The sequence below is a fragment of the Tursiops truncatus genome, chromosome X, assembly GCF_011762595.2.
Source record: "Tursiops truncatus isolate mTurTru1 chromosome X, mTurTru1.mat.Y, whole genome shotgun sequence".
Lineage (NCBI taxonomy): Eukaryota > Metazoa > Chordata > Mammalia > Artiodactyla > Delphinidae > Tursiops > Tursiops truncatus.
The window spans coordinates 43,458,506-43,481,151 of NC_047055.1; the positions used below are offsets into that span (position 1 = coordinate 43,458,506).

At 39.4% G+C, this 22,646-nt stretch overlaps 1 protein-coding gene across 1 annotated transcript; it reads left to right on the top strand.

The window, feature by feature from the left end:
• The first annotated feature begins 2,288 nt into the window (after positions 1–2,288).
• Positions 2,289–22,282, top strand: TAF7L (TATA-box binding protein associated factor 7 like). Its single transcript, XM_073799667.1, has 13 exons — positions 2,289–2,568; positions 6,497–6,564; positions 7,399–7,477; positions 8,885–9,018; positions 9,660–9,786; positions 10,026–10,081; positions 12,597–12,638; positions 13,428–13,575; positions 13,910–14,023; positions 14,452–14,670; positions 14,867–14,979; positions 16,287–16,346; positions 21,237–22,282. The coding sequence occupies exons 1-13, from the start codon at positions 2,289–2,291 to the stop codon at positions 21,279–21,281; spliced, it is 1,485 nt and encodes a 494-aa protein (XP_073655768.1). The 3' UTR covers positions 21,282–22,282.
• Positions 22,283–22,646: the final 364 nt, after the last annotated feature.

A 22,646-nucleotide genomic window follows, 5' to 3' on the forward strand; every position in this document is an offset into this window, starting at 1 on the left:
GACCCAGCAATCCCACTACTGGGCATATACCCTGAGAAAACCATAATTCAAAAAGAGTCATGTACCAAAATGTTCATTGCAGCTCTATTTACAATAGCCAGGAGATGGAAGCAACCTAAGTGTCCATCATCGGATGAATGGATAAAGAAGATGTGGCACATATATACAATGGAATATTACTCAGCCATAAAAAAACGAAATTGAGCTATTTGTAGTGAGGTGGATGGACCTAGAGTCTGTCATACAGAGTGAAGTAAGTCAGAAAGAGAAAAACAAATACCGTATGCTAACACATATATATGGAATCTAAGGAGAAAAAAAAAAAGGTCATGAAGAACCTAGGGGTAAGACAGGAATAAAGACACAGACCTACTAGAGAATGGACTTGAGGATATGGGGAGGGGGAAGGGTAAGCTGTGACAAAGTGAGAGAGTGGCATGGACATATATACACTACGAAATGTAAAATAGCTAGTTGGAAGCAGCCACATGGCACAGGGAGATCAGCTCGGTGGTTTGTGACCACCTAGAGGGGTGGGATAGTGAGGGTGGGAGGGAGGGAGACGCAAGAGGGAAGAGATATGGGAACATATGTATATGTATAACTGATTCACTTTGCTATAAAGCAGAAACTAACACACCATTGTAAAGCAATTATACTCCAATAAAGATGTTAAGGGGCTTCCCTGGTGGCACAGTGGTTGAGAGTCTGCCTGCCGATGTAGGGGACACGGGTTCGTGCCCCGGTCCGGGAAGATCCCACATGCCGCGGAGTGGCTGGGCCCGTGAGCCATGGCCGCTGACCCTGCGCATCCGGAGCCTGTGCTCCGCAACAGGAGAGGCTACAACAGTGAGAGGCCCGCATACCGCAAAAAAAAAAAAAAAAAGATGTTAAAAAAAAGTGCTTAGCACCTAATAAGTGCTTAGTGATTATTAACCTTAGAACAGTTCCTGGCACATAACTCAAACTTCTGTTGAAGGAATACATGCAACTGCATATTTCCTATAATGATGAAATTGACTGAAGCCATAGTTAAGGGAGAGGGAGGAAGGCTTTGGAGGGGATGGGGGTTCAGAAGAAGATATCAGAGAGACAGCAACATGACAGGACAAAACCCAGAAAAATATTCTGACAATATGACAGTATGTATATGACAGGTTTTTACCTGTACATCAGAGCTACTTCTTGGATCTGCTCTCCCCTACCAAGAGAAACCATAATTCGTGCCTTTTCCTTTTTTTCACTTTTCATTCCATTCTTTCTCAAGAAGGGGCTGGAAATCTGGCAGTAAAGGAAAAAATTACATATGTGTATGTTTGTGCCTTAATTTTTGCCTCCTTTCATGAAAGTCTTACCATATTTTAAGCATTTAATAAATATTTCAAATCAAGTCTGGCATATTAGATTATCAGTTAATATTTGTTGGATGATTGAATTTATAAGTGAGCAGTTACTTACTATGCTCCCCTCCTTCACCCATAGGGATACTCCCTCTGACACTTCTGTCAGAGCACTATTTTTATTTATCTAATATTTATATCTGATTCTCTTCACAAAAAGTTTTGAAGCAGTTTTCAGTGTTATGTACCACAACAGATAAAAATAATTAGGGATTGGGAGACAATGTGATGATTCAAAACAAGAGATCAACATATGCCAGTGAGGTTCACAGTTGTTAGAGGTGGGTTGCAAAATTGATTCTGAGCTTCCTAGCAGCCATCAAAAGGAAATTACATAATTCACATTGTCCAATGATTCAAAACACACTATTAATGGTATTTCAGTTACTGAGAATAGAAATTTTCCTTTGAGTTATTATTAAAGAATAATTTTTGATATAAATGCCATCAATAATTTTCTACAGTACATGAAAAACGAGTTTCATTGGTCCATTTTGTATTATAATCTTCAGTGTACCTCACCACATTATGCTAAAGTAAAGATCAGTGGATGAATTCTCAAAGGGACAAAAAACGGTTTTGTCTTGGTCTGAAGCTCTGGCAATTTAGCTTCACTGAAGGGAAAAAAATATCACGTATCCAGAAGAAACGACTGTACCACAATTAGTCTTCTAAAAATATTTATTCCTTACCATGAAGTTTAGATAAGTGAAGGCAACAGAGACTTCACGTCTATAATCTCTAAGAGGCACCACTTAATGTCTCTAATATTACCCCTGTGTCTTTAAGGACACCATTTTAGGAACGGTTTCATTTTTAGGAAAGTTCTGGAAACTTTTAGGTCACATGACTCAATAGGAAGCCATTTTATGACCTCAGCGAGAGACCATGGAGTGCCCTGAGGGACGGCGCTGCAGTTCCTCAGAAAATGATTTAACACCGACTTCAACATCAGAAGTAATGAGCCTCCGATATTCCCAAACTGCCGTTTTCCATGGAGCTGAAACTGCCGGCGGTCTTGGCGCCCAAACTGCCGGCGGTTTTGGCGCCCAAACTGAAGGCGGTCTTGGCGCCCAAACTCCTGCCGACTATGGCGCCCAAGCTGATGCCGCCATCGGCAACCAGGCTGCTGCCAGAACCCCTCTGGAAAACTTACGAGAAGGGACAGGTAAGTGGTTTTAAGATTTTTTCCGTACATTAAGGATCTATGGGAGAAACGAACTGCTAGAAGTTTATTTGAACCACGATGCCCATTTAAGAGAAATAAGCGGAGTACGCTGTATCTCTGTCCAAAAGATGTAAAATAGTGACTGTTTCGAAGGGATCAGCTAGTTAGAGTAGTTTGGGCGCGGATTCTAGTTATTTAATGCGTTTGCGCGGCGGTGTAGTTTTCACCAGGCGAGGTCGCGTCACCAAGGAACAAATCGGTCCAACCTAACAGATTTGTGGAGCAACCGATTCTGCCACCCCTTTTACAGTTATCACTGTGTGCTGGTAAAACCCCCGTGGCCGACCCAAGGGTCGTCCCTGTGTAAAGGGTATTTGTTCTTTTTTTTTTTTTTTTTTTTTGCGTTATGCGGGCCTCTCACTGCTGTGACCTCTCCCGTTGTGGAGCACAGGCTCCAGACGCGCAGGCTCAGCGGCCATGGCTCACGGGCCCAGCCACTCCGCGGCATGTAGGATCCTCCCAGACCGGGGTACGAACCCACGTCCCCTGCATCGGCAGGCGGACTCTCAACCACTGCGCCACCAGGGAAGCCCGGGTATTTGTTCTGAAGCCTTGCTCCGCGAGGTACTTGAGCGGCCCCAATCAGCACCCTTCGAGTTACCGCCCAGGCACGCGGCAAGCTGGCCGCCGCCTCGAGGCCATCCGCCTATCCGCGGTGGCGGAAGTGTGGGGAGGGGTTGCGCGCGAGGCTCCTCCCTGTCGCCACACAGTCCGCCCGCCGCCGGGAGCCCACTCGCTCCCTCTGGAACCACCCTGTGCAGAGAGGCCGTCCCGGCGCGAGTCGGCTGAGGGGCGTGTGAGTCCGGCGGTCGGAGGGCTCAACGAGGCGCCAAGGGCTGCTCGCTGCTCTTCCCTTGCCAGCCCACCTGGGGTGGCGCGAAGGCTTAGGGCCCCTTGGCCTGGTGGGAGGTTTTCTAGGGAAATGGGATCAAAGCCTAGGGCTGCGGTCTTCCCTTGGGAGCCTAGTGCCCCTGGGATAAGGATGGAGTGGTCATTGCCTCCAAACTGCAGCTAGCAGCTATGAACTTGAGAAACTACCAATTTAGTTTTGTGCTGACTTGTGCTAATGGGAGCTTGCGGTCAGGCGCCCTCCATTTAATCATAATTCTGATTCCAATTCTAATTCTGATGAAGTGAGATGGAGCTGGCTGGGTGGGGGCGGTGAATGGTGGAGAGAGGCCCTGTTAATTTAATTAGGTATCAAAGAGTGCTTGCTGGAAAAATGTGGATGGCTTTTCTTAAAAGAAATATGATGCAACCAGTTCATTGTATAAATGCAGATAGCAAATCTAAAAAATCATTAAAACTCATTTCTACCAGGGATGTCTACCTTCTCTGAAATGGTTCCAGTTCTTACATTCTTTCTTTCATAAGAGAGGAGTTGCCAGAAAGGCACTGAAATGAACAAAATGCCTTAGTCTTAATTCTGCTGATAAATCTAAAAGTTACTACTGATCTGATAAAATCTTGCTTAGCAGCTAGTTCTTCAAATCTGTATTTCTGCTTCCAACCTTAAATGTTTGTTACTCTTATGTTAGGCAATGTACCCAGTTCCAAGATTTTTTATTCAATTTATTTTATTTTAATTAACTTTCCCCCTTACCTTTACATTTAGTTTTGTGTGTGTGTGTGTGTGTGTGTGTGTGTATAACTGTATGAGGCAGGAAAAGGAGAGAAATGGCTATCACAAATAATCTCTTTTTCTCCCTTTCTCTTTTTCTCTCTCTCTCTCCTCCCCCCCACCCCACCCTCCCATCCTGGGTGTCTGATTTTTCACTCCTGATTTCTCTTGTGCTTTCTATGCCTTTCTGGTAGTTTCTGAAGTCAGCCTAAAGGACTGAAATCATAACTGGTGAATGGTTTACCTGTAATAGGGTCTCAGACTCACTTGTATGAGGTTTTGTTTGTTTGTTTTTCCTTTTCTCTATTTTAACTGGTAGTGCTAAATATTCTTTGTCCTCCCCCCACTTTTTCCAATTTTTTTAAATTGAAGTATAGTTGATATACAATATTATATGTTACAGATGTACAATATAGTGATTCACAATTTTAAAGATTATGCTCTGTTTATTGTTATTATAAAATATTGGCTATATTCCTTGTGTTGCACAATATATCCTTGTAGCTTATTTTATTATTTTTTTTCTTGTAGCTTATTTTATACCTAATAGTTTGTACCTCTTAATCCTCTACCCCTACATTTCCCCTCCCCTTCCCTCTCTCCACTAGTAACCACTAGTTTGTTCTGTATATCTGTGAGTCTGCTTCTTTTTTGTTATATTCACTTGTATGTGTTTTTTAAAAAGGTTCCAGTGCTTTTAAGTGAGATTCAAATTCAAAACTCAGAACTCAATTAATGGTTTACAGAGTATTAGGGGCTATACATTATCTGGAGCTTTTCATCTAACTTAAATTATAAGATTTTATAACTTGGTGTATAGCATAGTGTCCTTAGAACATAAGAAAACTTTTTCAGTTTTCATATATGTACACTGCTTTTTTCCATTTATTTATTTATGGCTGTGCTGGGTCTTTGCTGCTGCATGCGGACCTTCTTTTTAGTTATGGCGAGCAGGGATCACTCCTTGCTGCAGCGCGAAGTCCTCTCATTACGGTGGCCTCTCCTGTTGTGGAGCACAGGCTCCAGGTGCGCAGGCCTCAGTAGTTGTGGCTCGCGGGCTCTAGAGCGCAGGCTCACTTGTTGTGGCACATGGGCTTAGTTGCTCCACGGCATGTGGGATCTTCCTGGACCAGGGCTCGAACCCGCATCCTCTGCATTGGCAGGCAGATTCTTAACCACTGCACCACCAGGGAAGCCCACTTTTTTCCATTTTTGAGAAAAAATTTCCTCAGAAGTAGTGTGGACCCTAAAACTCAAAATGCAAGCCACTACAGATATATCCCTAATAGATGGAAAATAAGATGAAAAAATGAAGATCAACTTGGAGATTATTCACTTTACAGAATGTGCATTATATATATATGTGTGTGTGTATATGTGTGTGTGTGTGTGTGTGTGTGTGTGTGTGTGTGTATGTATGGATTCATCTTAGGATTCCTTCAAATGGCTCTTAGGGGTATTTCAAATAAGTGGTGGTTGTGAGGATTAAATGAAATAATAGACCTTATGCACTCAATGTAGAGCCTGGCACATGGAGTGCATGCAGTAAATGTTAGTGATGAATAAATCAAATTAGATTTTATGTTTTTTCATTATCATCCCTTCAGAAATGAGTCTATTCCATGAAGTTAGATGTACTTATATAGATAGCCCAGCCATAAGACTGGGGCTCCTAACTTTTCCCCGAGATAGCTCGGAGCTGTTGATGTTGGCTTTAGAGTCATAAAAAGCTGCCTGCTCTCACACGGACTGTTTAATTCCTACCATTTTATTGATCATTAAGGTGAAATACTGAAAATTAAGCTCTGTTTCCTTCAAATCATCATAGAGCATTTCTGCCAGTGGTTTTTGGGGTTGATTTTGGCCTTTGGTTGGCAGTCTTCTCTGCAGAGGTATGTAGCTTACTTGCTTTGGTAGTCACCACTGTATTGATGAGTTAATCCTTTACCGGAGAGTCTAAGAATATTAAGAAGACTAAATCATGTGTAACAGCTCTTACTTCATTTGTTATCATGTAATTAGTATTAACGTTGGAAAATCTGCACATATGGGAGGGGAGATAAGGTGACTTTATAAATAATCAAGTTATGTCAAATAAAGTGTTTTGAAGCTGTACACACATCATTCCAGTGAGGGTTATCAGCAAGATATTGTATAATTTTACCAGAAGTGGTCAGTAGAGGGGGCAAGAGGAGTTTTTGGTAACTCTGTTGGTTTTGTTTTTGTTTTCGTGAACTCAAAAACAAGAGATGAGTAGAAGCCAGGATGAACCTCCTTACGAATTTGAGAAGCAGTTTATATTGCGTCTGCCTCTGGTAAGAAACCCTTGTATCTCAGGCCAAATATCTTCAGGGCATAAGTATCAGCCCTGCTTGGATTCTGTAGCATTTCTGATTATTTAATGTAGGCTATAAAAACCAAGAACATTTGTTTCCAGGAGTTGTGTTGTATTTAGCAGTCCTATTCTAGTGTGTACTCCTTTAAGCAGCATTTCTTTTGTCCTGCACATGCCACCTACTGTGTGGGTTGATTTCCTGGCAAACAGGTGGGACAATGATGGATTCAGTCACTTATCACAGATGCCAACAGCCTTGCTCACTGGACAGCCAAGATAAGACTCTTCTAAAAGAGAGTTCCTTTCTGTCACCTCAAAAAGGGGCAATGGAGGGGTTAGCACTGTCTCCTCAAATTCATCATCATGCAAGGCTGTTGAAGCTCATTTCAGCATTGTGTTAGGGACTCTTCCCCTATTGACACCTGTATTTAAGTATTATTTAGTCTAAGAAAGGTACATTAAGTATGGGCTTCAGAAAGGTATTTCCCTAATTAGGGTTAGTTAATATAGCCAGTAAACTGCAGCTAAGCCTTCCCGTAGCAACTACAACTTGAAGGGTAACAGTGAGAAACAGGAAGGTACAGCTAGGAGAAGGCATTATCTGTAGCTACTAAAAGACAACAATGAGATTAGAGTCAACCTCATCCTAACTTGACTTACCCAGTGCACAGTATCTCATGGTACATGGCATTGTTCCTAACGTTTCGGAAGTTTAAGGTTCTATTTAAGGGAGGACTGTCTCTGACATATCTGTTCTATTACCTGCTAAGTAGACAATTCATCCTTCTGATTTTTCAATCTACCTCCTTTTTAGGAACATGCTTCTACTGCCAGAAAGATAATACGCTCTGGAAGTGCTGCCATGAAGGATAAACTGAAAATTGACTTATTGTGTAAGTAGTTAATATCCATTCACCATACATTGAACAGTAATTTATTAAGGGATTGCTATGTGTCAGGCACAATACTAGATACCAAGTATGTGACAAAGAATAGAATGTGGTTTCTGTCTTGATGGACTCAAAGAGAGGCTTCAGTCACTTCCATCTCTTCCTTTTAAGAGGAAAGGAAGTAGAACTTATACAACTTGAGGTAATTATCATGGTGTGTATAAGGAAGAACTTGGAGGTCAACTGTGGGATTTGCATACTGCTGATTGTCTCCTATATGAAACTTGTGATTTCTGACTGTCCAGGGGAATGACAGGTGGATGTACTATTCTTTGTTTACAAAAGTGACATATCTTTATCTTTTTTAAATAATATTTATTAGAGTTTTAAATACAGAGAAGTATATGAAGAATAAAATTTTAAATGGCCCATAATCCCACCACTCTGGTAGCCCTTACTGACACTTTTAAAAAAAGGAATACAAATACATGGCTAGAAAATTCAAATAAAACAGAAAGGTTCAAAAGGAGAAGTGAAACTATCCTTCACAGTGCCTCAACCTCAATGCCAAGGATAACTAATATTGGCCTTTTCTCCTTGTGTTTCCTTATAGACAAAACTTTTATGCATAATACCAACGTATAAATAATCTCTCTATATTTTTAAAGATAATTTACACAAAAAGGATCATGTCAAACATAGTTCTGCATCTTTCTTTTTTCACTTAATATTAGAAGATTACACTTGAATCCTTTTGTATCAAGAGACGTTCATGTTTGAGACATCTGGGCAGGATTCAGAGTTGTCAGTATATAGCTGACTCTTTCTCTCTCTCTCTCTTTCTCTCTCTCTCGCTCTCTCCCTCTCTCTCTCTCCTCTCTCTCTCTCTCTCTCTCTCTTTCTCTCTCTCTCGCTATTGTGTAGAATTTTATCTAGAATTTTTATCTAGAATTTTATCTAGAATTTTAACTAGAGATTATAACTTGAGACTTATTAGTACTATTCTAGAATCAACCCTCCCCTTACCCAACCCTTTGAAAACACCCATGTACAATGACATGATCGAATGCTCCTAATGGTATCCAAACGAATGGGTTTAAATGAATGGAGTTGGCCTTTCAAGATGAGAATGAAACAGTTACCACTTCATTCACTTTAGTTCACAACCATGACCAAGAAACTCAGCTACTTTTGATGGAATGACATAAACTAGAAAAAAAGAGCTCCATATACTCTGCCTTCTTTGCTGTGGAAAGTTACTAATTGCGTACACAATTCTGGCATTGTGAGAAATAGTAAGTTTCAATGAAAGACTCCTCTGTCCCCCATAAGTCTTCATTATTCAAACCCCAGGAGTCTTGAGAGTACATTGGGAAGATGTCAGCTTTAATCTTTTCTACTTCTGTTCAGCTGATGGACGTCATGCAGTTGTTGGGGTTGAAGATGTCTCACTATCTGCTAAGCTGGTTGATTTGCCTTGTGTTGTTGAAAGCCTGAAAACTCTGGATAAAACAACTTTTTATAAAACGGCAGATATTTCCCAGGTATGGACAAGTTTTCTTAATCTACTCGCCCACACATCCTTCAAGGATTTACTTTCTCCCTCCTTTTCTTTCTTTCAATTCTCTTTTCACCTGCTTGTCATTTCTAATTTCCAGCTCAATTGCACGGGGAATACAATGTCATGTTCTGGTTTGGTGTTTGATCCATCACTTTTCACTACTTTATCCAAATAGCTTTTAGAGCCTCCTGTTTGCCATTTATAGTGCCTTTCATTATTTGAAAAATATGAGCATCTGGGATCTTCGTCTGAAATTCCTGTTAAAGCAGTGTGCTGTTAACTCTGGAGGTTTACATTGGTTCTTATTCATCATCTCTACTGTTGATTTTTTGTTTCCTTTATAAATCAAAATGCTAAGATATATCTTGTTTTCAACACATTCCTTCCGCAGTGGTAAACACTGGAGCTAAAAAAGACAACAACAAACTCAGAGTCCATATGCTGTGCTGCCGAGATAGAGAGAGAATGCATACGAGTGTATGTAATACTTGGTTTTCTGGAAATGCCAAGTAGCATTCTCCTTACTTTTGTGCTCCAGGATTTCTGGTGGTAAGAATGATCATTATCCATTACTAACCCAAGATTTGTGGCCACAGTCAACTTCTTTGTCTTTGTTAAATGCAGATGCTTGTGTGCACTGCTGATGGTGGTGTCCACTCTCATCCTGAAGAACCGGTTACCTCTACTGATCTTAAAGCAATCAGGAAAAGTAAAAAGGAGAGACAGAAAAAACATATCTGGAAGCATGGCAGTAAGTCATCAGTCCCTTGCTCATTCTGGCTAACTACATTTATCTGCTGGATCCTAATTACTTGTGAGCCAGGGATCTGTTACCACACTTAGGTATTTGGTTCAGTAGGCATCCAGACACTCTTAAAGGAACGAGTCGTGTCATGAGCCAGTGGCTTAGAGCATAACCTTATCAAATTCAGACAGATATGTGACTACCATCAGTCATATATACATTTCACCATGTTGAATTTATTTTAGTTACTCCACCACTTAGGAATGTCAAAAAGAGAAGCTTCTGCAAAACAACAAAAGAGGTTAGTGCCATGCTATTTCTGTGTCTACTGGTTGGATTGGAAGAGGATTATGAATGGGGGGGAAGGGAGACAGTCAGTTGGGTATTCATTTTTTCAGTCATTTATATGTCCAATAAACATTTGCTGAGTATGAGCAACATGCCAGGCACTGTGTGCTAACAATTGGAAATATGTAAAGAACAAAAACAGACTTGACCCTTGAAGTTATAGGGTAGTCACTTAGGGATCTAGATGTGTCATGAACTTGAAACTCCTGCTAACGCTTTTAAAAGTTTCCAACTGCAAAATCTTGTTTTAAAGTGAACACATCCAGAACCTGAGAATTGGGAATTGTGGTTGTATTTCTAACCTTAACTCAGACTTGTAGAACCCTGGGCAAACTACAGGAGTACTATACCTTGGCTTCTTTTTTAATTAAATTTTTTATTTTGAAATAATTGTAGATTTACATGCAGTTGTAAGCAATAGAAAAGAGATACTGTGTACCCTTTACCCAGTTCTTCCCATTGTAACATTTGCAAAACTATAGTACAGTATCACAAATAGGAAATTGACATTATTACTATTCACTAATCTTATTCAAATTGCTCCAGTTTTGCTTTCTCCTGTGTATGTGTGTGCATGTGTTTAGTTCTATGCAATTTTATCCCATGTGTATGTTGGTGTATCCACCCACGCAGTCAAGATACTGAACAGTATTGTCACCACCAGGATCCCTCATCTTGCCCTTTTAAAGCCACACCCATCTCCTCCTCACCCCAAACCACCAGGCTCTAACCCCTGCTAATCACTAATATGTTCTCCATCTCTATAATTTTGTCATTTCGAGAATGTCATATAAGTGGAATCATACAAAGTATAACAGTTGAGACTGGCTTTTTTTTTTCACTCAGATTAATTCCCTTAAGGTCCATGTGGATTGTTGCATGTATCAATAGTTCATTCCTTTTTATTGCTGAGTGGTATGCCGTGTTATGAATGTACCACAGTTTGCTTAATTGTTCACTCATAGAAGTACATCTTGGCTGTTTCCATTTTTTGACTATTATAAATAAAGCTGCCAGCAGGTTTTTGTGTGAACATAAGTATTCATTTCTTTGGCATAAATGCCCAGGAGTGCAGTTACTGGGTATGTTGCATGTTTAGTTTTATAAGAAACTACCCATAGTGTTTTCCAAGTGGCTGCACCATTTTACATTTGCCCCAGAAATGTATGTGTGATCCAATTTCTTTACATTTTCACCAGCATTAGGTGTTGTCACTATTTTTTATTTTAGACATTCTTATAGATGTGTAGTGATCTCACTGTGGTATTAATTTGCATTTCCCTGATGGCTAAAGATGTTGAGCATCTTCTCATGTGCTTGTTTGCTATCTATATGTCCAGTTCAGTGAAGTGTCTGTTCATGCCTTTTGCCCATTTTCTAAATGGATTGCTCTTATTGTTGAGTTTTGAGAGTTCTTTTTTATATTCCAAGTACTAGTTTTCAGATACGTGGTTTGCAAATATTTTCTCCCAGTCTGTAACTTGTCTTTTTATGTTCTTCACTGGGTCTTTCAAAGAGCAAAAGGTTTTTTGTTTGATGAAGTCCAATTTATTGATTTCTCCTTTTAAGGATCATGTTTTTCATGTCAAGTATAAAAACTGTTTGCCTAGCCCAGATTCTGAAGATTTCTCCTATCTTTTTTAAGTTTTATATTTAATTTAAGTCTGCAATCCATTTTTGAGTTAATTTTTGTAAAAGGTTTGAGGGTTAGTTCAAGGTTGTTCTTTTTTTTTTCCCCTTTGCATGTCCAATTGTTCCAGCACCATTTGTTAAAAAGGCTACCCTTTGTCCGTTGTATTGCTTCTGCACCTTTGTAAAAACTAAGTTGGGCATATTTGTGTGAGATTTTTTTCTGGGTTCCATTAATCTGTGTTGATCACCGATTCCACAGTGTAGCTTTGTAATAAGCCTTGAAATCAGGAAGACTGATCTCACTTTTCTTTATTCAAGATTGTTGTAGCCATTCTAGAGTCTGTAATTTCCATATACATTTTAGAGTAAGCTTGTCTATGTCTATAGAAAACCTTGTTGGAATTTTGATAGGAATTGCATTAAACCTATAGATCAATAGCTTTACTATGTTTAATCTATGAACATGGTTGTTTTGGTTTTATACTGTCAGTCAACAGCATTCATTGAGTGCCTACTAAATATAAAACTACATTAAGGGCTTCCCTGGTGGTGCAGTGGTTGAGAGTCCGCCTGCCGATGCAGGGGACACGGGTTCGTGCCCTGGTCCGGGAAGATCCCACATGCCGCGGAGCGGCTGGGCCTGTGAGCCATGGCCGCTGAGCCTGCGCATCCGGAGCCTGTGCTCCGCAACGGGAGAGGCCACAACAGTGAGAGGCCCGCGTACCGCAAAGAAAAAAAAAAAAACTACATTAAGAATGGTTCTAGAACTCTTTAAGCTTTAGTAAAGTACAACAATTACAATATAACTTCATTGTTCATTGTGTTTTATTTCATAGGTCACTGATATCAAACAAACTGAAGAAGTCAGCTTTCCTGAGGTAGACAAATCGTAATATAACTTTATTGTTAACCTATGCTGTGTTTTATTTCACAGCTCTTTAATTTCAAACAAATAAAAAAATCATAAAGATTGCTTTCAAGCCTTCCTTCTCACCTGTAACCCCTACTCCCATACACATACACTGAATTTGATTCACTGAAAAATGAATTCATTGTTCAATGTCTGACAACTCCAAGAGCAAAAGATACAATTTGATCAGTGACCCTGTGTATTTTAATCTGCTTCTTTTCTGTGATATTTATTTTTAAAAACCATTTCTTGGAAGCCAGGGTTCACTCTTACCAGCAATTGTTTGTAATTAGTTATTCCCCCTCAAAGTTCTAATCTCTATTTGTGGCATGATGAATTGGTTGCTGTGGAGATAATTGTCTAAAACTGGATTTAAGGGAGAATATGTGGCTAAGACCCAGTTTTTATAGGAAACTCTCTAATAATAAAGATGTGGAGAAGTGGAATCTGGGATTTTGGATCTTTAAACCAAATTACTTCCAAGTAACAAAAAAATTATAGTTCTTTGCCAGTGTGGGTCAGCACAAATAATTAACAACTGAGGCTTAAGGGTCATGCCTCTGAGGAGGTCTTTAATATAGAGTTGCAGATTGAAAAGATTAAATGTCTCAAGTAATTTGATTGGGAAAAAATAAGCTTACTGTACAAAAATATAGACCCTGATCAAAGTTTCCTTCATAAATAGCATTGTTTAAAGTAGAAATTTGATTGGATGTATCTTAAAGAGGCCTAATTATTTGAATTCATTTGTATGTAGGAAGAGGACATTTCTGCAGAACACAGGGTGTTAAGTGATGGTACTGGTATTCCTTCTTCTCCAACTTTGGTTCAGCATGTTGAACCTCCTGATGTGGAAAAGGAAGTGAAAAGACTACTGCACTCAGATGCTGAAGCTATCAGTGTCCGTATCCTTTTATACTAAATATTTTCTGTGTAGTCTGGTCCACCCAGAATGCACTTGGTGACAAGCTCTCATTTCTGATATTGTGTGCTGATGTTAATGTACAGAACTTATGATTTTTGGAAATGTTACTTTCTAGCTAGGAACAGTACATTCATGTAATAGAAATTATTTACTTGCGTAATTCAGTATAAGGCACTTTTCTATACTAGGAATCCAGATACAAATGGCCTGAAGTTGGACTAAATTAATTAGCACTTTCAGCCAGAGAGCCTCTTCCCTTTCAAGTTTGCCTTCTGCTTTCTTTCTGCTTTTTCCTTGACTGCCTCTCCTTTCAGGATGGGAGGTCATTGCCGAAGGTGAAACCAAGGAAATAGAAAGTCAAGGCTTCATTCCAGGCTTTGAGATAGCCTCAGAAATGAGTGGCTGTAAGCAGCGTCATACCTTACCAGGTGCATTAATAAAGGCAAAGCAGGAGCTTCAGAGAGGGCAGGTGTTGACTGTGTGTAGGACCATTCTCTGTAAACTCAGGCCAATCACAGAAAAAGGGTGCCTTTGCCCTTCTCTCCTCATATTGGTCCCACAAGTTTAGGGGTTTTAGATTGGGGTTCTAATATCCCATCCATCTCTGCTATTCTAAATTCCTGTGGGCCCTTGGATTCTCTGAATATTTTGATCATTGAGTACATGAATGAACGTTACAGTGTTTTTGCCTTTCCTGTCCTTGTTTTATAAAGGGAATAATCTTCCTGTGAGAAAAATTATTTTTAAAATTCATTGGTTGCCCAGTAAACTTGAGGGGGAGTATAATTGCAGCTGGAGTGGGAATTATTTGAAAAGCTTCAGATGGTTTCACCTTCCTTTTGCTTAAAACCCATAGAATATGGTGTGTTTCGGGAGATGGTCAATGACTCTAGCAGTAACAGTGAAGTTGAGGATGATAAGGAGGAAGATGAAGAGGGAGAGGAGGACTATGATGATGCGGATAAAGACAAGGAAGAGGAAGAAGATTATTATGAAATGTATATGGAAAGGGAGCTACAGGACAAGTTCACTGAATCTGGCCAGTATGAGGCAAAGGAGGGAACCAGCTCAATGGGTAAGTTAGGGAAAAACAAAGGGGTGGGACAGAGTGGGTGGCAGTACTAAAGACTGACTTTAAACACGTGTTAGTTGCAAAGTTAAGTTTGAGAAATTATTGCTCAGATGTGTAGTGGAGTTTTAGTTGATTTGGATCTTGGTCCACTAGTTTAGGCCATGTTTAGATACATGAAGTTTTTGTCTATCTCTGTTAGTCATGAAAATTCAGAAGCAGACTCATTACGTGGAGAAAAAACTCCAAGAGATTCAGTGCAAAGCACAAAGACAGAGGAAGCTCATTATGAAAGTGGAAAACCTAATGCTCAAGGTAAATTCTTGTTGGCTGGTATAAATATATCCTGATATCTTACTTTCAAAATCCCATCTTTGTGTTTCCACTCATGTCATCTCTGTGCAGCATTCTGGCTCATTCATGAACCTGAACAACCTCTTAGATACCCCTAATAAAAGATAGCCCTATTTCCTTTTACCTGAGTATTTTTGATCATCTTATATAAGCATTTTTGGGAGGGGACCAGGAGACTTGAGATAATAATTGCCAATATTGAACATTTAACTATGTGAAAGGCATGTACAGAGCTAAGCATTTTACGTGTATTATCTCATTTCATCCTGACATCCCTGAAATATAGGTGCTGTCACTATTCCCGTTTTATAGATAAGAAATTGAAATTCAAAGAGATTAAGTAACTTGCCAAGGACCACAGTAAGTGGTAGGGCATAGATTGAACCCTGTTGCTCTGTACCAAAACATATTCATTACAATGAAAGAGAAACTAAATTAATTTAAAATTTTTATGATGCCTGCTTGAACAAAAATTAATATCATGCTTTATTTTTATTAATATGCATTAATACATATTTTATTAATACACATATCAGCAAAAGGAAAATGTATGTTTAGGCCATGTTTGCTTCTCTTTTTATAGTGAGGGAAATTCTGAAGCATCTGGAGAATTCCTTGCCAGATTTGTTTTTCTATAGAGTTGTTGTCATCAAAGGGGAGCAACTTGACACAGAACTATACTTATTTAGAGTGTTGTCCTTCAGAATAACCAAGTTAGATAATAGATGTGGACATACTTTGAAAGATACAGATATATGGTATTATGATTGTTGTCGTGTGCAGTAGTAGTTAAGAATGGTAATATTCTGCCCTAGTGCAGGGGAATGAAGGAGTCAGCACCAGATTCCAAGCCAGCTCTTTAAGTAGGTCACCACAGTCAAAGGATTTGTGCTAAACTAGAAAAAGGTAACATGAAGGCATTCTAACTCTTTGTTTTAGGGCAAGAAAAAAAGTGCCATGTAGGGTGTATAAAATCAAATCGAATGGCCCTGCAGTTGGAGAGTGTAGTTTTTATACTCTAAATCCTTTTTAAAATGTGTTTTTATTTAAGTAGAGTTGATATACAATGTTGTGCCAATCTCTGCTGTACAAAGTGACTCAGTTATACACATAGAGACATTCTTTTTCCAAATCCTATTTTAAAAGTACTCTTTTGTTACGACTGACAGTTTTCTTACTTATCAAATTATTTGCCAAACTCTTTGTCTCTCTTGATTCTCTTTTCCTTTGAGACTCAGCATTCATCTTTTATATAATTCGTTTTCCAGAGTCATTTACAGTCTGTGCTGGAGCAGCTTAAGCTACAGGAAAAGCAAAAAAATGAGCAGGTGAGAAGTGTGTTTTCACATCAACCAGAAAATATTTGATGCAAAGAACCCCACCCCCCATCTCATTTCTGGCTGTTCTTTCACAGGAACAGTAGTGGCCAAATCTTCTAAATGAGGGTAGCAGGTTGGAACAAAGTCTTTGTGAAAATTTGTTCATTCAGCAGATATTGAATGTCTATTAAGTGGAAAGCACTGGATGTACACACAGTGTTGAATAAGACACATACAATACTTTTCCTCATGGAGCTAACAGTCTAGCAGGGAAGATCAACAGCAAACAAATTATCATACAAATATAAAGGTGCAAATCATAAAGAAGGGCTGTGAAGGAGAAAGAGTCAGTGGTGCTATCTGAATAGAGTCCTGAATTAAATTGGGGAGATCATAATCAGCCTTTCTGAGGAAGTGATACTTAAGAGACCTGAAGGAAAAGTCCAGGCAAAAAGTGTATGAAGAGCTCCTTGGGTGGAGTGTATGCCAGGTCCCACATTGGAAAAGAGCTTGGCCTCTTTGAGGACCTCTGCAGTATTTAAAGCGAGGAAGAGAGTGACTTAAGGTAAGGTTGGAGAAGTAGGCAGAGGCCATATTGTATGGTCCCTTGCAGTCCATGATAAGGAGGATGGGTTTTAGTCTTAAGTGCAATGGGGAGCCCTTGGAGAGTTTTAAGCAGGAGAGTCACATTTAATTTAGAAGTTTTAAAGATCACTTTGATTATTATCTGGAGAATGGATTGTGGGAGGGCAGGACTAGAAGCAGGGAGGCCAGTTAGGAGGCTGTGGGGTCGTCTAATAAAAGGTGATGGTAACTTGAAATAAGGAGGTGGCAATGGAGATGGAAAGAATAAATATTTTTTCTTTTTTTATTGAAATGTCGTTAATTTACAGTGTTGTGTTAGTTTCAGGTGTACAGCAAAGTGGTTCAGTTATATATATATGTATGTGTGTGTGTGTGTGTGTGTGTGTGTGTGTGTGTGTGTATTCTTTTTCAGATTCTTTTCCATTATAGGTTACTACAAGATATTGAGTATACTTCCCTGTGCTATACAGTTGGTCCATGTTGTTTATTTTTTATCTATTTTATATATAGTAGTGTGTATATGTTAATCCCAAACTCCTAATTTATCTCCCTTCCCCCCTCCTGCTATCCCCTTTGGTAACTATAAGTTTGTTTTCTATGTCTGTGAGTCTATTTCTGTTTTGTAAATAAGTTCATTTGTATCATTTTTTTAGATTCCATATGTAAGTGATATCATGATATTTGTTTTTCTCTGACTTACTGCACTTAATATGATAATCTCTAGGTCCATCCATGTTGGTGCAAATGGCATTATTTCATTTGGAAAGAATATATATATATATTTAACGGCAATAAAAATGTGTTATAACAGCTTTATTGGGATATAATTCATATACCATACAATTCATCCATTTAAATTGTACAATTCAATGGCTTTTAGTATATTCACAGAATTGTGCAACCATCACCACAATCAATTTTACATTTTTATCACCCAAAAAAGAAACCTGTACCCATTAGCAGTCATTTCCCGTTTCTTCTGACCCTCTCACTCACCACGACCCCCCCACCCAGTTCTAGGCAACCACTAATCTACTTTCTACTAGCCTATTTTGCCTATTCTGGTTATTTCATATAAAAAGGAAACATATGTCCATGCCTCTCTCTCGCTTTGTCACAGCTCACCCTTCCCCCTCCCCATATCCTTAAGTCCGTTCTCCAGTAGGTCTGTGTCTTTATTCCTGTCTTACCCCTAGGTTCTTCATGACATTTTTTCCCCTAAATTCCATATATATGTGTTAGCATATGGCATTTGTCTTTCTCTTTCTGACTTACTTCACTCTGTATGACAGACTCTAGGTCTATCCACCTCATTACAAATAGCTCAATTTCGTTTCTTTTTAGGGCTGAGTAATATTCCATTGTATATATGTGCCACATCTTCTTTATCCATTCATCCGAAGATGGGCACTTAGGTTGTTTCCATCTCTGGGCTATTGTAAATGGAGCTGCAATGAACATTTTGGTACATGACTCTTTTTGAATTATGTTTTTCTCAGGGTATATGCCCAGTAGTGGGATTGCTGTGTCATATGGTAGTTCTATATATACACTACCAAATGTAAGGTAGATAGCTAGTAGGAAGCAGCTGCATAGCACAGGGAGATCAGCTCAGTACTTTGTGACCGCCTGGAGGGGTGGGATAGGGAGGGTGGGAGGGAGGGAGACTCAAGAGGGAAGAGATATGGGAACATATGTATATGTATAACTGATTCACTTTGTTATAAAGCAGAAACTAACACACCATTGTAAAGCAATTATACCCCAATAAGGATGTTAAAAAAAAAAAAAGAAAAGAAATACAGTGATGCTGAAGAAATTTTAAAAAAAAGGAAACATACACTACAAGGTCTGTTGTGTCTGGCTTCTTTCACTTGGCATAATGTTTTCAAGGTTAACCCATGTTGTGGAATGTATCAGTACTTTATTCCACTTTATGGCTGAATAATATTCCATTGTACAGATATACAACATTTTGTTTATCCATTCATCCATCAGTCGACATTTGGGTTGTTTCCACTTTTTGGTTACCATGAATAATGCTGTTGTGAACATTTATATATGAGAGAATGTATTTTAAAGGTAGAATTGATGGGAATTGGGCCAATTACTGAGTGTTGAAGGAGAAAAGAGCATTAAGGATGTATGCCAGATTCCTAACTTGAAAGACTATCATTTAAAGCCACAAGAGAGTGAGCAGAGTGAAAAGAAAAGAGGGCAGTGTGGGATAAGTGAGGGTCAAGTAGCTGTATAGAAATGTATGCTGGTTCCAGCCCTATACTGTTGAGGGTAGAGTAACAGTTTTAAAGAGACTGGAGGTCGTATTATGAGGATGGACTTAGCATGGAGCTTTTTTAGGGGGGGGCCCACGCCGCGCATCTTGCAGGAACCCGCACCTTCAGCAGTGAAAGTGTGGAGTCCTAACCACTGGACCGCCAGGGAATTCCCGAGCATAGAGCTCTTAAGGTAGTGATGCCATCCCCCATGCTCATCCCCATACAAACAAGGCCAGGAGAATTCTTATGTTCTGTATATTCCCTTCCCCTCAGCACATCACTCATCCAAGTATTGCTTATAAACAGCCATGTGAACAGTTAATGCCAGGATTGCTTTAGCACCCACTAAACATCTTTGTTTTCCTACATGTAAGTAGTTAGTATTGGGGAGTGCTATTTTCAACATAGAACTACAGTTGTAAACTTTATTCACTCAGAACCCTTTATGTTAGCTCATTTATTCAACATAGATTTATTGGGCACCTACTTAAAGCTAGGTTCCACAGGGAACTACAAAATGCTTATGACATAGTCTCTGCCTCCAGTTGGGGAGAAATACATGAGAGGGATAGGAATTTAAAGGAATGAGAGCTCACTTTTGTCCATGGAGATTAGGGGAAGCTTCATGGAGAGATGGTGTTTGGGGCCTTAAGAGGTGGGTAAGGTTCTAATAAAGAGATAGAGAAATGAAGGCATTCTGTATAGAAAGTAGCATTCACAATGGCTCAGAGGTGGTGATGCCAGGCTTAAGAGTTTAGATTTTTGGTGTAGGTCATAATAAGCCCTAAAAGCTTTTTCACCTGGGGAGTAACTCAGGAAATTTTCTCTGCTAGCAGTATATAGGAGAAATTGGAGGGGGGAAAGACTAGAGGAAGATGCAAGTGATAGAAGGAATCAGAACTTAAAATTGATTGGATTTCCAGGACAAAAAGGGAACAAGGAGCCTGGGTGACTGGAAAATGGTGAGCCACTAACAGGAATGAAGACAACTTGAAGAGGATTCTTGGGGGGTGGAGGATGGAGAAGATGATGAGTTGAGTTGGAAGCACTTTTTAAAATGGGAGATTGGAGAGTGCCTCATGCATAGAAATGATCATTGAAGCTGTGGGGATAGATGAGTTAGCCAGGTTGACTGTTCAGCAAGAAGTCTGAACCTAAGGAAAAACCTCCCTTTAGGAGGTGGTGGGAGGAGAAAGTGCCAATAAAGGAGAAGGAACTGGAGAAGTCAGTGGTGGTAATCATGGTCAGCATCTGAGTGAAAAGATGCTCTCAATTACTACAGCTAGCAATTATAGCAGTTTGGTAGCTCATGTCCAGCACAGGATCATTTTGTAATGCTCCATTCCTGTCATTCCACAAAATGAAAATCCACACTGATATGGGGTGAGCTAAATTGAATAATACTCAAAAACAATCTTTGTCTCAAAGACAGTATACCTGAGTGTTATTGGTCACTTTGCCATTTCAAGTAAATAAAAAAAATAAATCTTACATCACAAAATGTTCAGGGCTTCTGACTTAAAAAGCATCAGGGTAAGTAGAACGTCATCAGACTTGTTATTGGTTAGGACTCTGAGTCAGTTTTCAAGGGTCTCATAACATGGCAGGAAGCAGCAGCCACGACTCGGTTTAAGACACGTTAAAGGTGCGTTCAGTGGGGCAATCGGCTATCACAACTGCCTTATCTTCTGAGTCTTAGACTATGGCTACAGTGATCCCATCTCCTTTGCCCTTACAGTGAGCTGTGACCTCTGTACACTCTTCCCAGAAGTACAAATTCTTAACAGCAAGCATATTTAATTTCTTTAGTATATTCAATTTTGAAGCTTCGTTTTATAAGTTTGGCATGATAAAGGACAGCATCATTGTTTGTGTTCTTGACTGTGGCACTGTTTTTTGGAACATTGTAAGACTAAGATAACCTTATAAATGCCAAATTACAGTCTTCCTTTTTGGTTTATATAAGTAAATTCTAGATCAAGTAATGGAACTTAAGATTTCAGATGAATTTTTCATGTTTTTCTGCCTCTCCCTACAGCTCATTTATCTACGGAAAAGACTGAACTATTTTCTGAAGAAGTGAGGAGAGCCTTCAGCCTGGCACACAAACCTTGGCTTCACCATCCAGACTGAAGACCTAGATGAAATTGTACCTGTTTCTTCTCCTTTCATTGCCTTATGTTGCATCATTTGTATTTGTTTCTCTGAACGTTTTTTTTTTTTTTGCTAGTTATATTCAAAGTTTGTAGCCATGTAGAAAGGGACAAAGTATTAAAAAGTAGTAGACCTAGAGACCCAACTTAACTATGGGACTTTGCTTCTCTTTATCAATTTGAGAGTTAACTTAAATTGTTTCTCTTTTATGGTGTCTCAGATGATTCAGCCATGCTTGCCAAAGGCAAACAGTCTAACCTGAAGGCTATACAGCTGGTTTGCATAGATTTTTAGCTTTTTCTTCTTCTGCTTGTTCCAAATATTTCCTAAAACAGAGTCAAACCATTTCTACCATGGGCTAGCACCTGCCACAGTGAATAAGTGCCTATCTGGCAGCAGTTGATACTAGGTTGTATCCTGTCTCTGTTCAGGCATTAATGGCTGCTTTCCGGCTCAGGGATGATTTCTTGCTGCTGCTATCTTTGTTCTGTTGTTAATGGTTTTAGGATTGTGTCTGGTTGTTATTTGGCAGCTATGGGACTAGTTAGAACAGAGATGATATTCTGAGCTGTTATCCTTATTCTGAGCCTCTTCTTCCTAACCCCCATCGGAAAAGGTTAGGAAAAAAAACAGATACCTGTGGGAGCTCCCTGGTTGCCTAGTGGTTAGGATTCCAGGCTTTCACTGCCATGGCCTGGGTTCAGCCCCTTGTCTGGGAACTCCCATAAGCCTCGTGGCAAAAAAAAAAAAAAAAAAAAACAAAAAACGAACAAAAAACAGATACTTGTATTGCCTGTGAAAACTTCCTTAAAAACCCTGGGCCAGTTTGGTGATTTTCAGCTATGTTAAGATTTTATAGTCTGTATTCCTTAAGCAATAAATAAATTCCTTAAGTGGATTACTGTCACTTTATTAAACAGCTCCCATGATAAGTACATTCATATCCAAAAGGAAACTGGTAAGACAAGCAATAAATTCTGCAGTTAGGAAATTAAAGAAGATGCTGTCAGCACTGGGACATCCTTCTAAAGAGCTCTTAGGATAACTCCTAATGAACTAAGCAGATCATCTCATATTCACCATAAATCATTGGGATTTTGAGAGAAGGTACAGGGAAGTAACAAAAATGGCAGCTCCAATATTTGCACTGAATTATGTTGTAGTGGAAGGAGCACAAGGTTGGAATCCTGGCTCTGCTACCTACCTTGGGCAAGTCCCTACACCTCTTAGAGCCTCTGTGTCCTTATCTGGAAATCAAGGGTGATAATGCTTGTCACCAAGAGACATCTGAAGG

What these genes read in the sequence shown, in the direction of transcription:
- TAF7L (XM_073799667.1), top strand. Translation starts at nt 2,289, where the DNA reads ATGGAGTGCCCTGAGGGACGGCGCTGCAGTTCCTCAGAAAATGATTTA. An exon ending in TCTGCAAAACAACAAAAGAG is followed by an intron (nt 10,082 to 12,596) that starts GTTAGTGCCATG and finishes TTTATTTCATAG; the next exon opens with GTCACTGATATCAAACAAAC. An exon ending in AAGAAGTCAGCTTTCCTGAG is followed by an intron (nt 12,639 to 13,427) that starts GTAGACAAATCG and finishes ATTTGTATGTAG; the next exon opens with GAAGAGGACATTTCTGCAGA.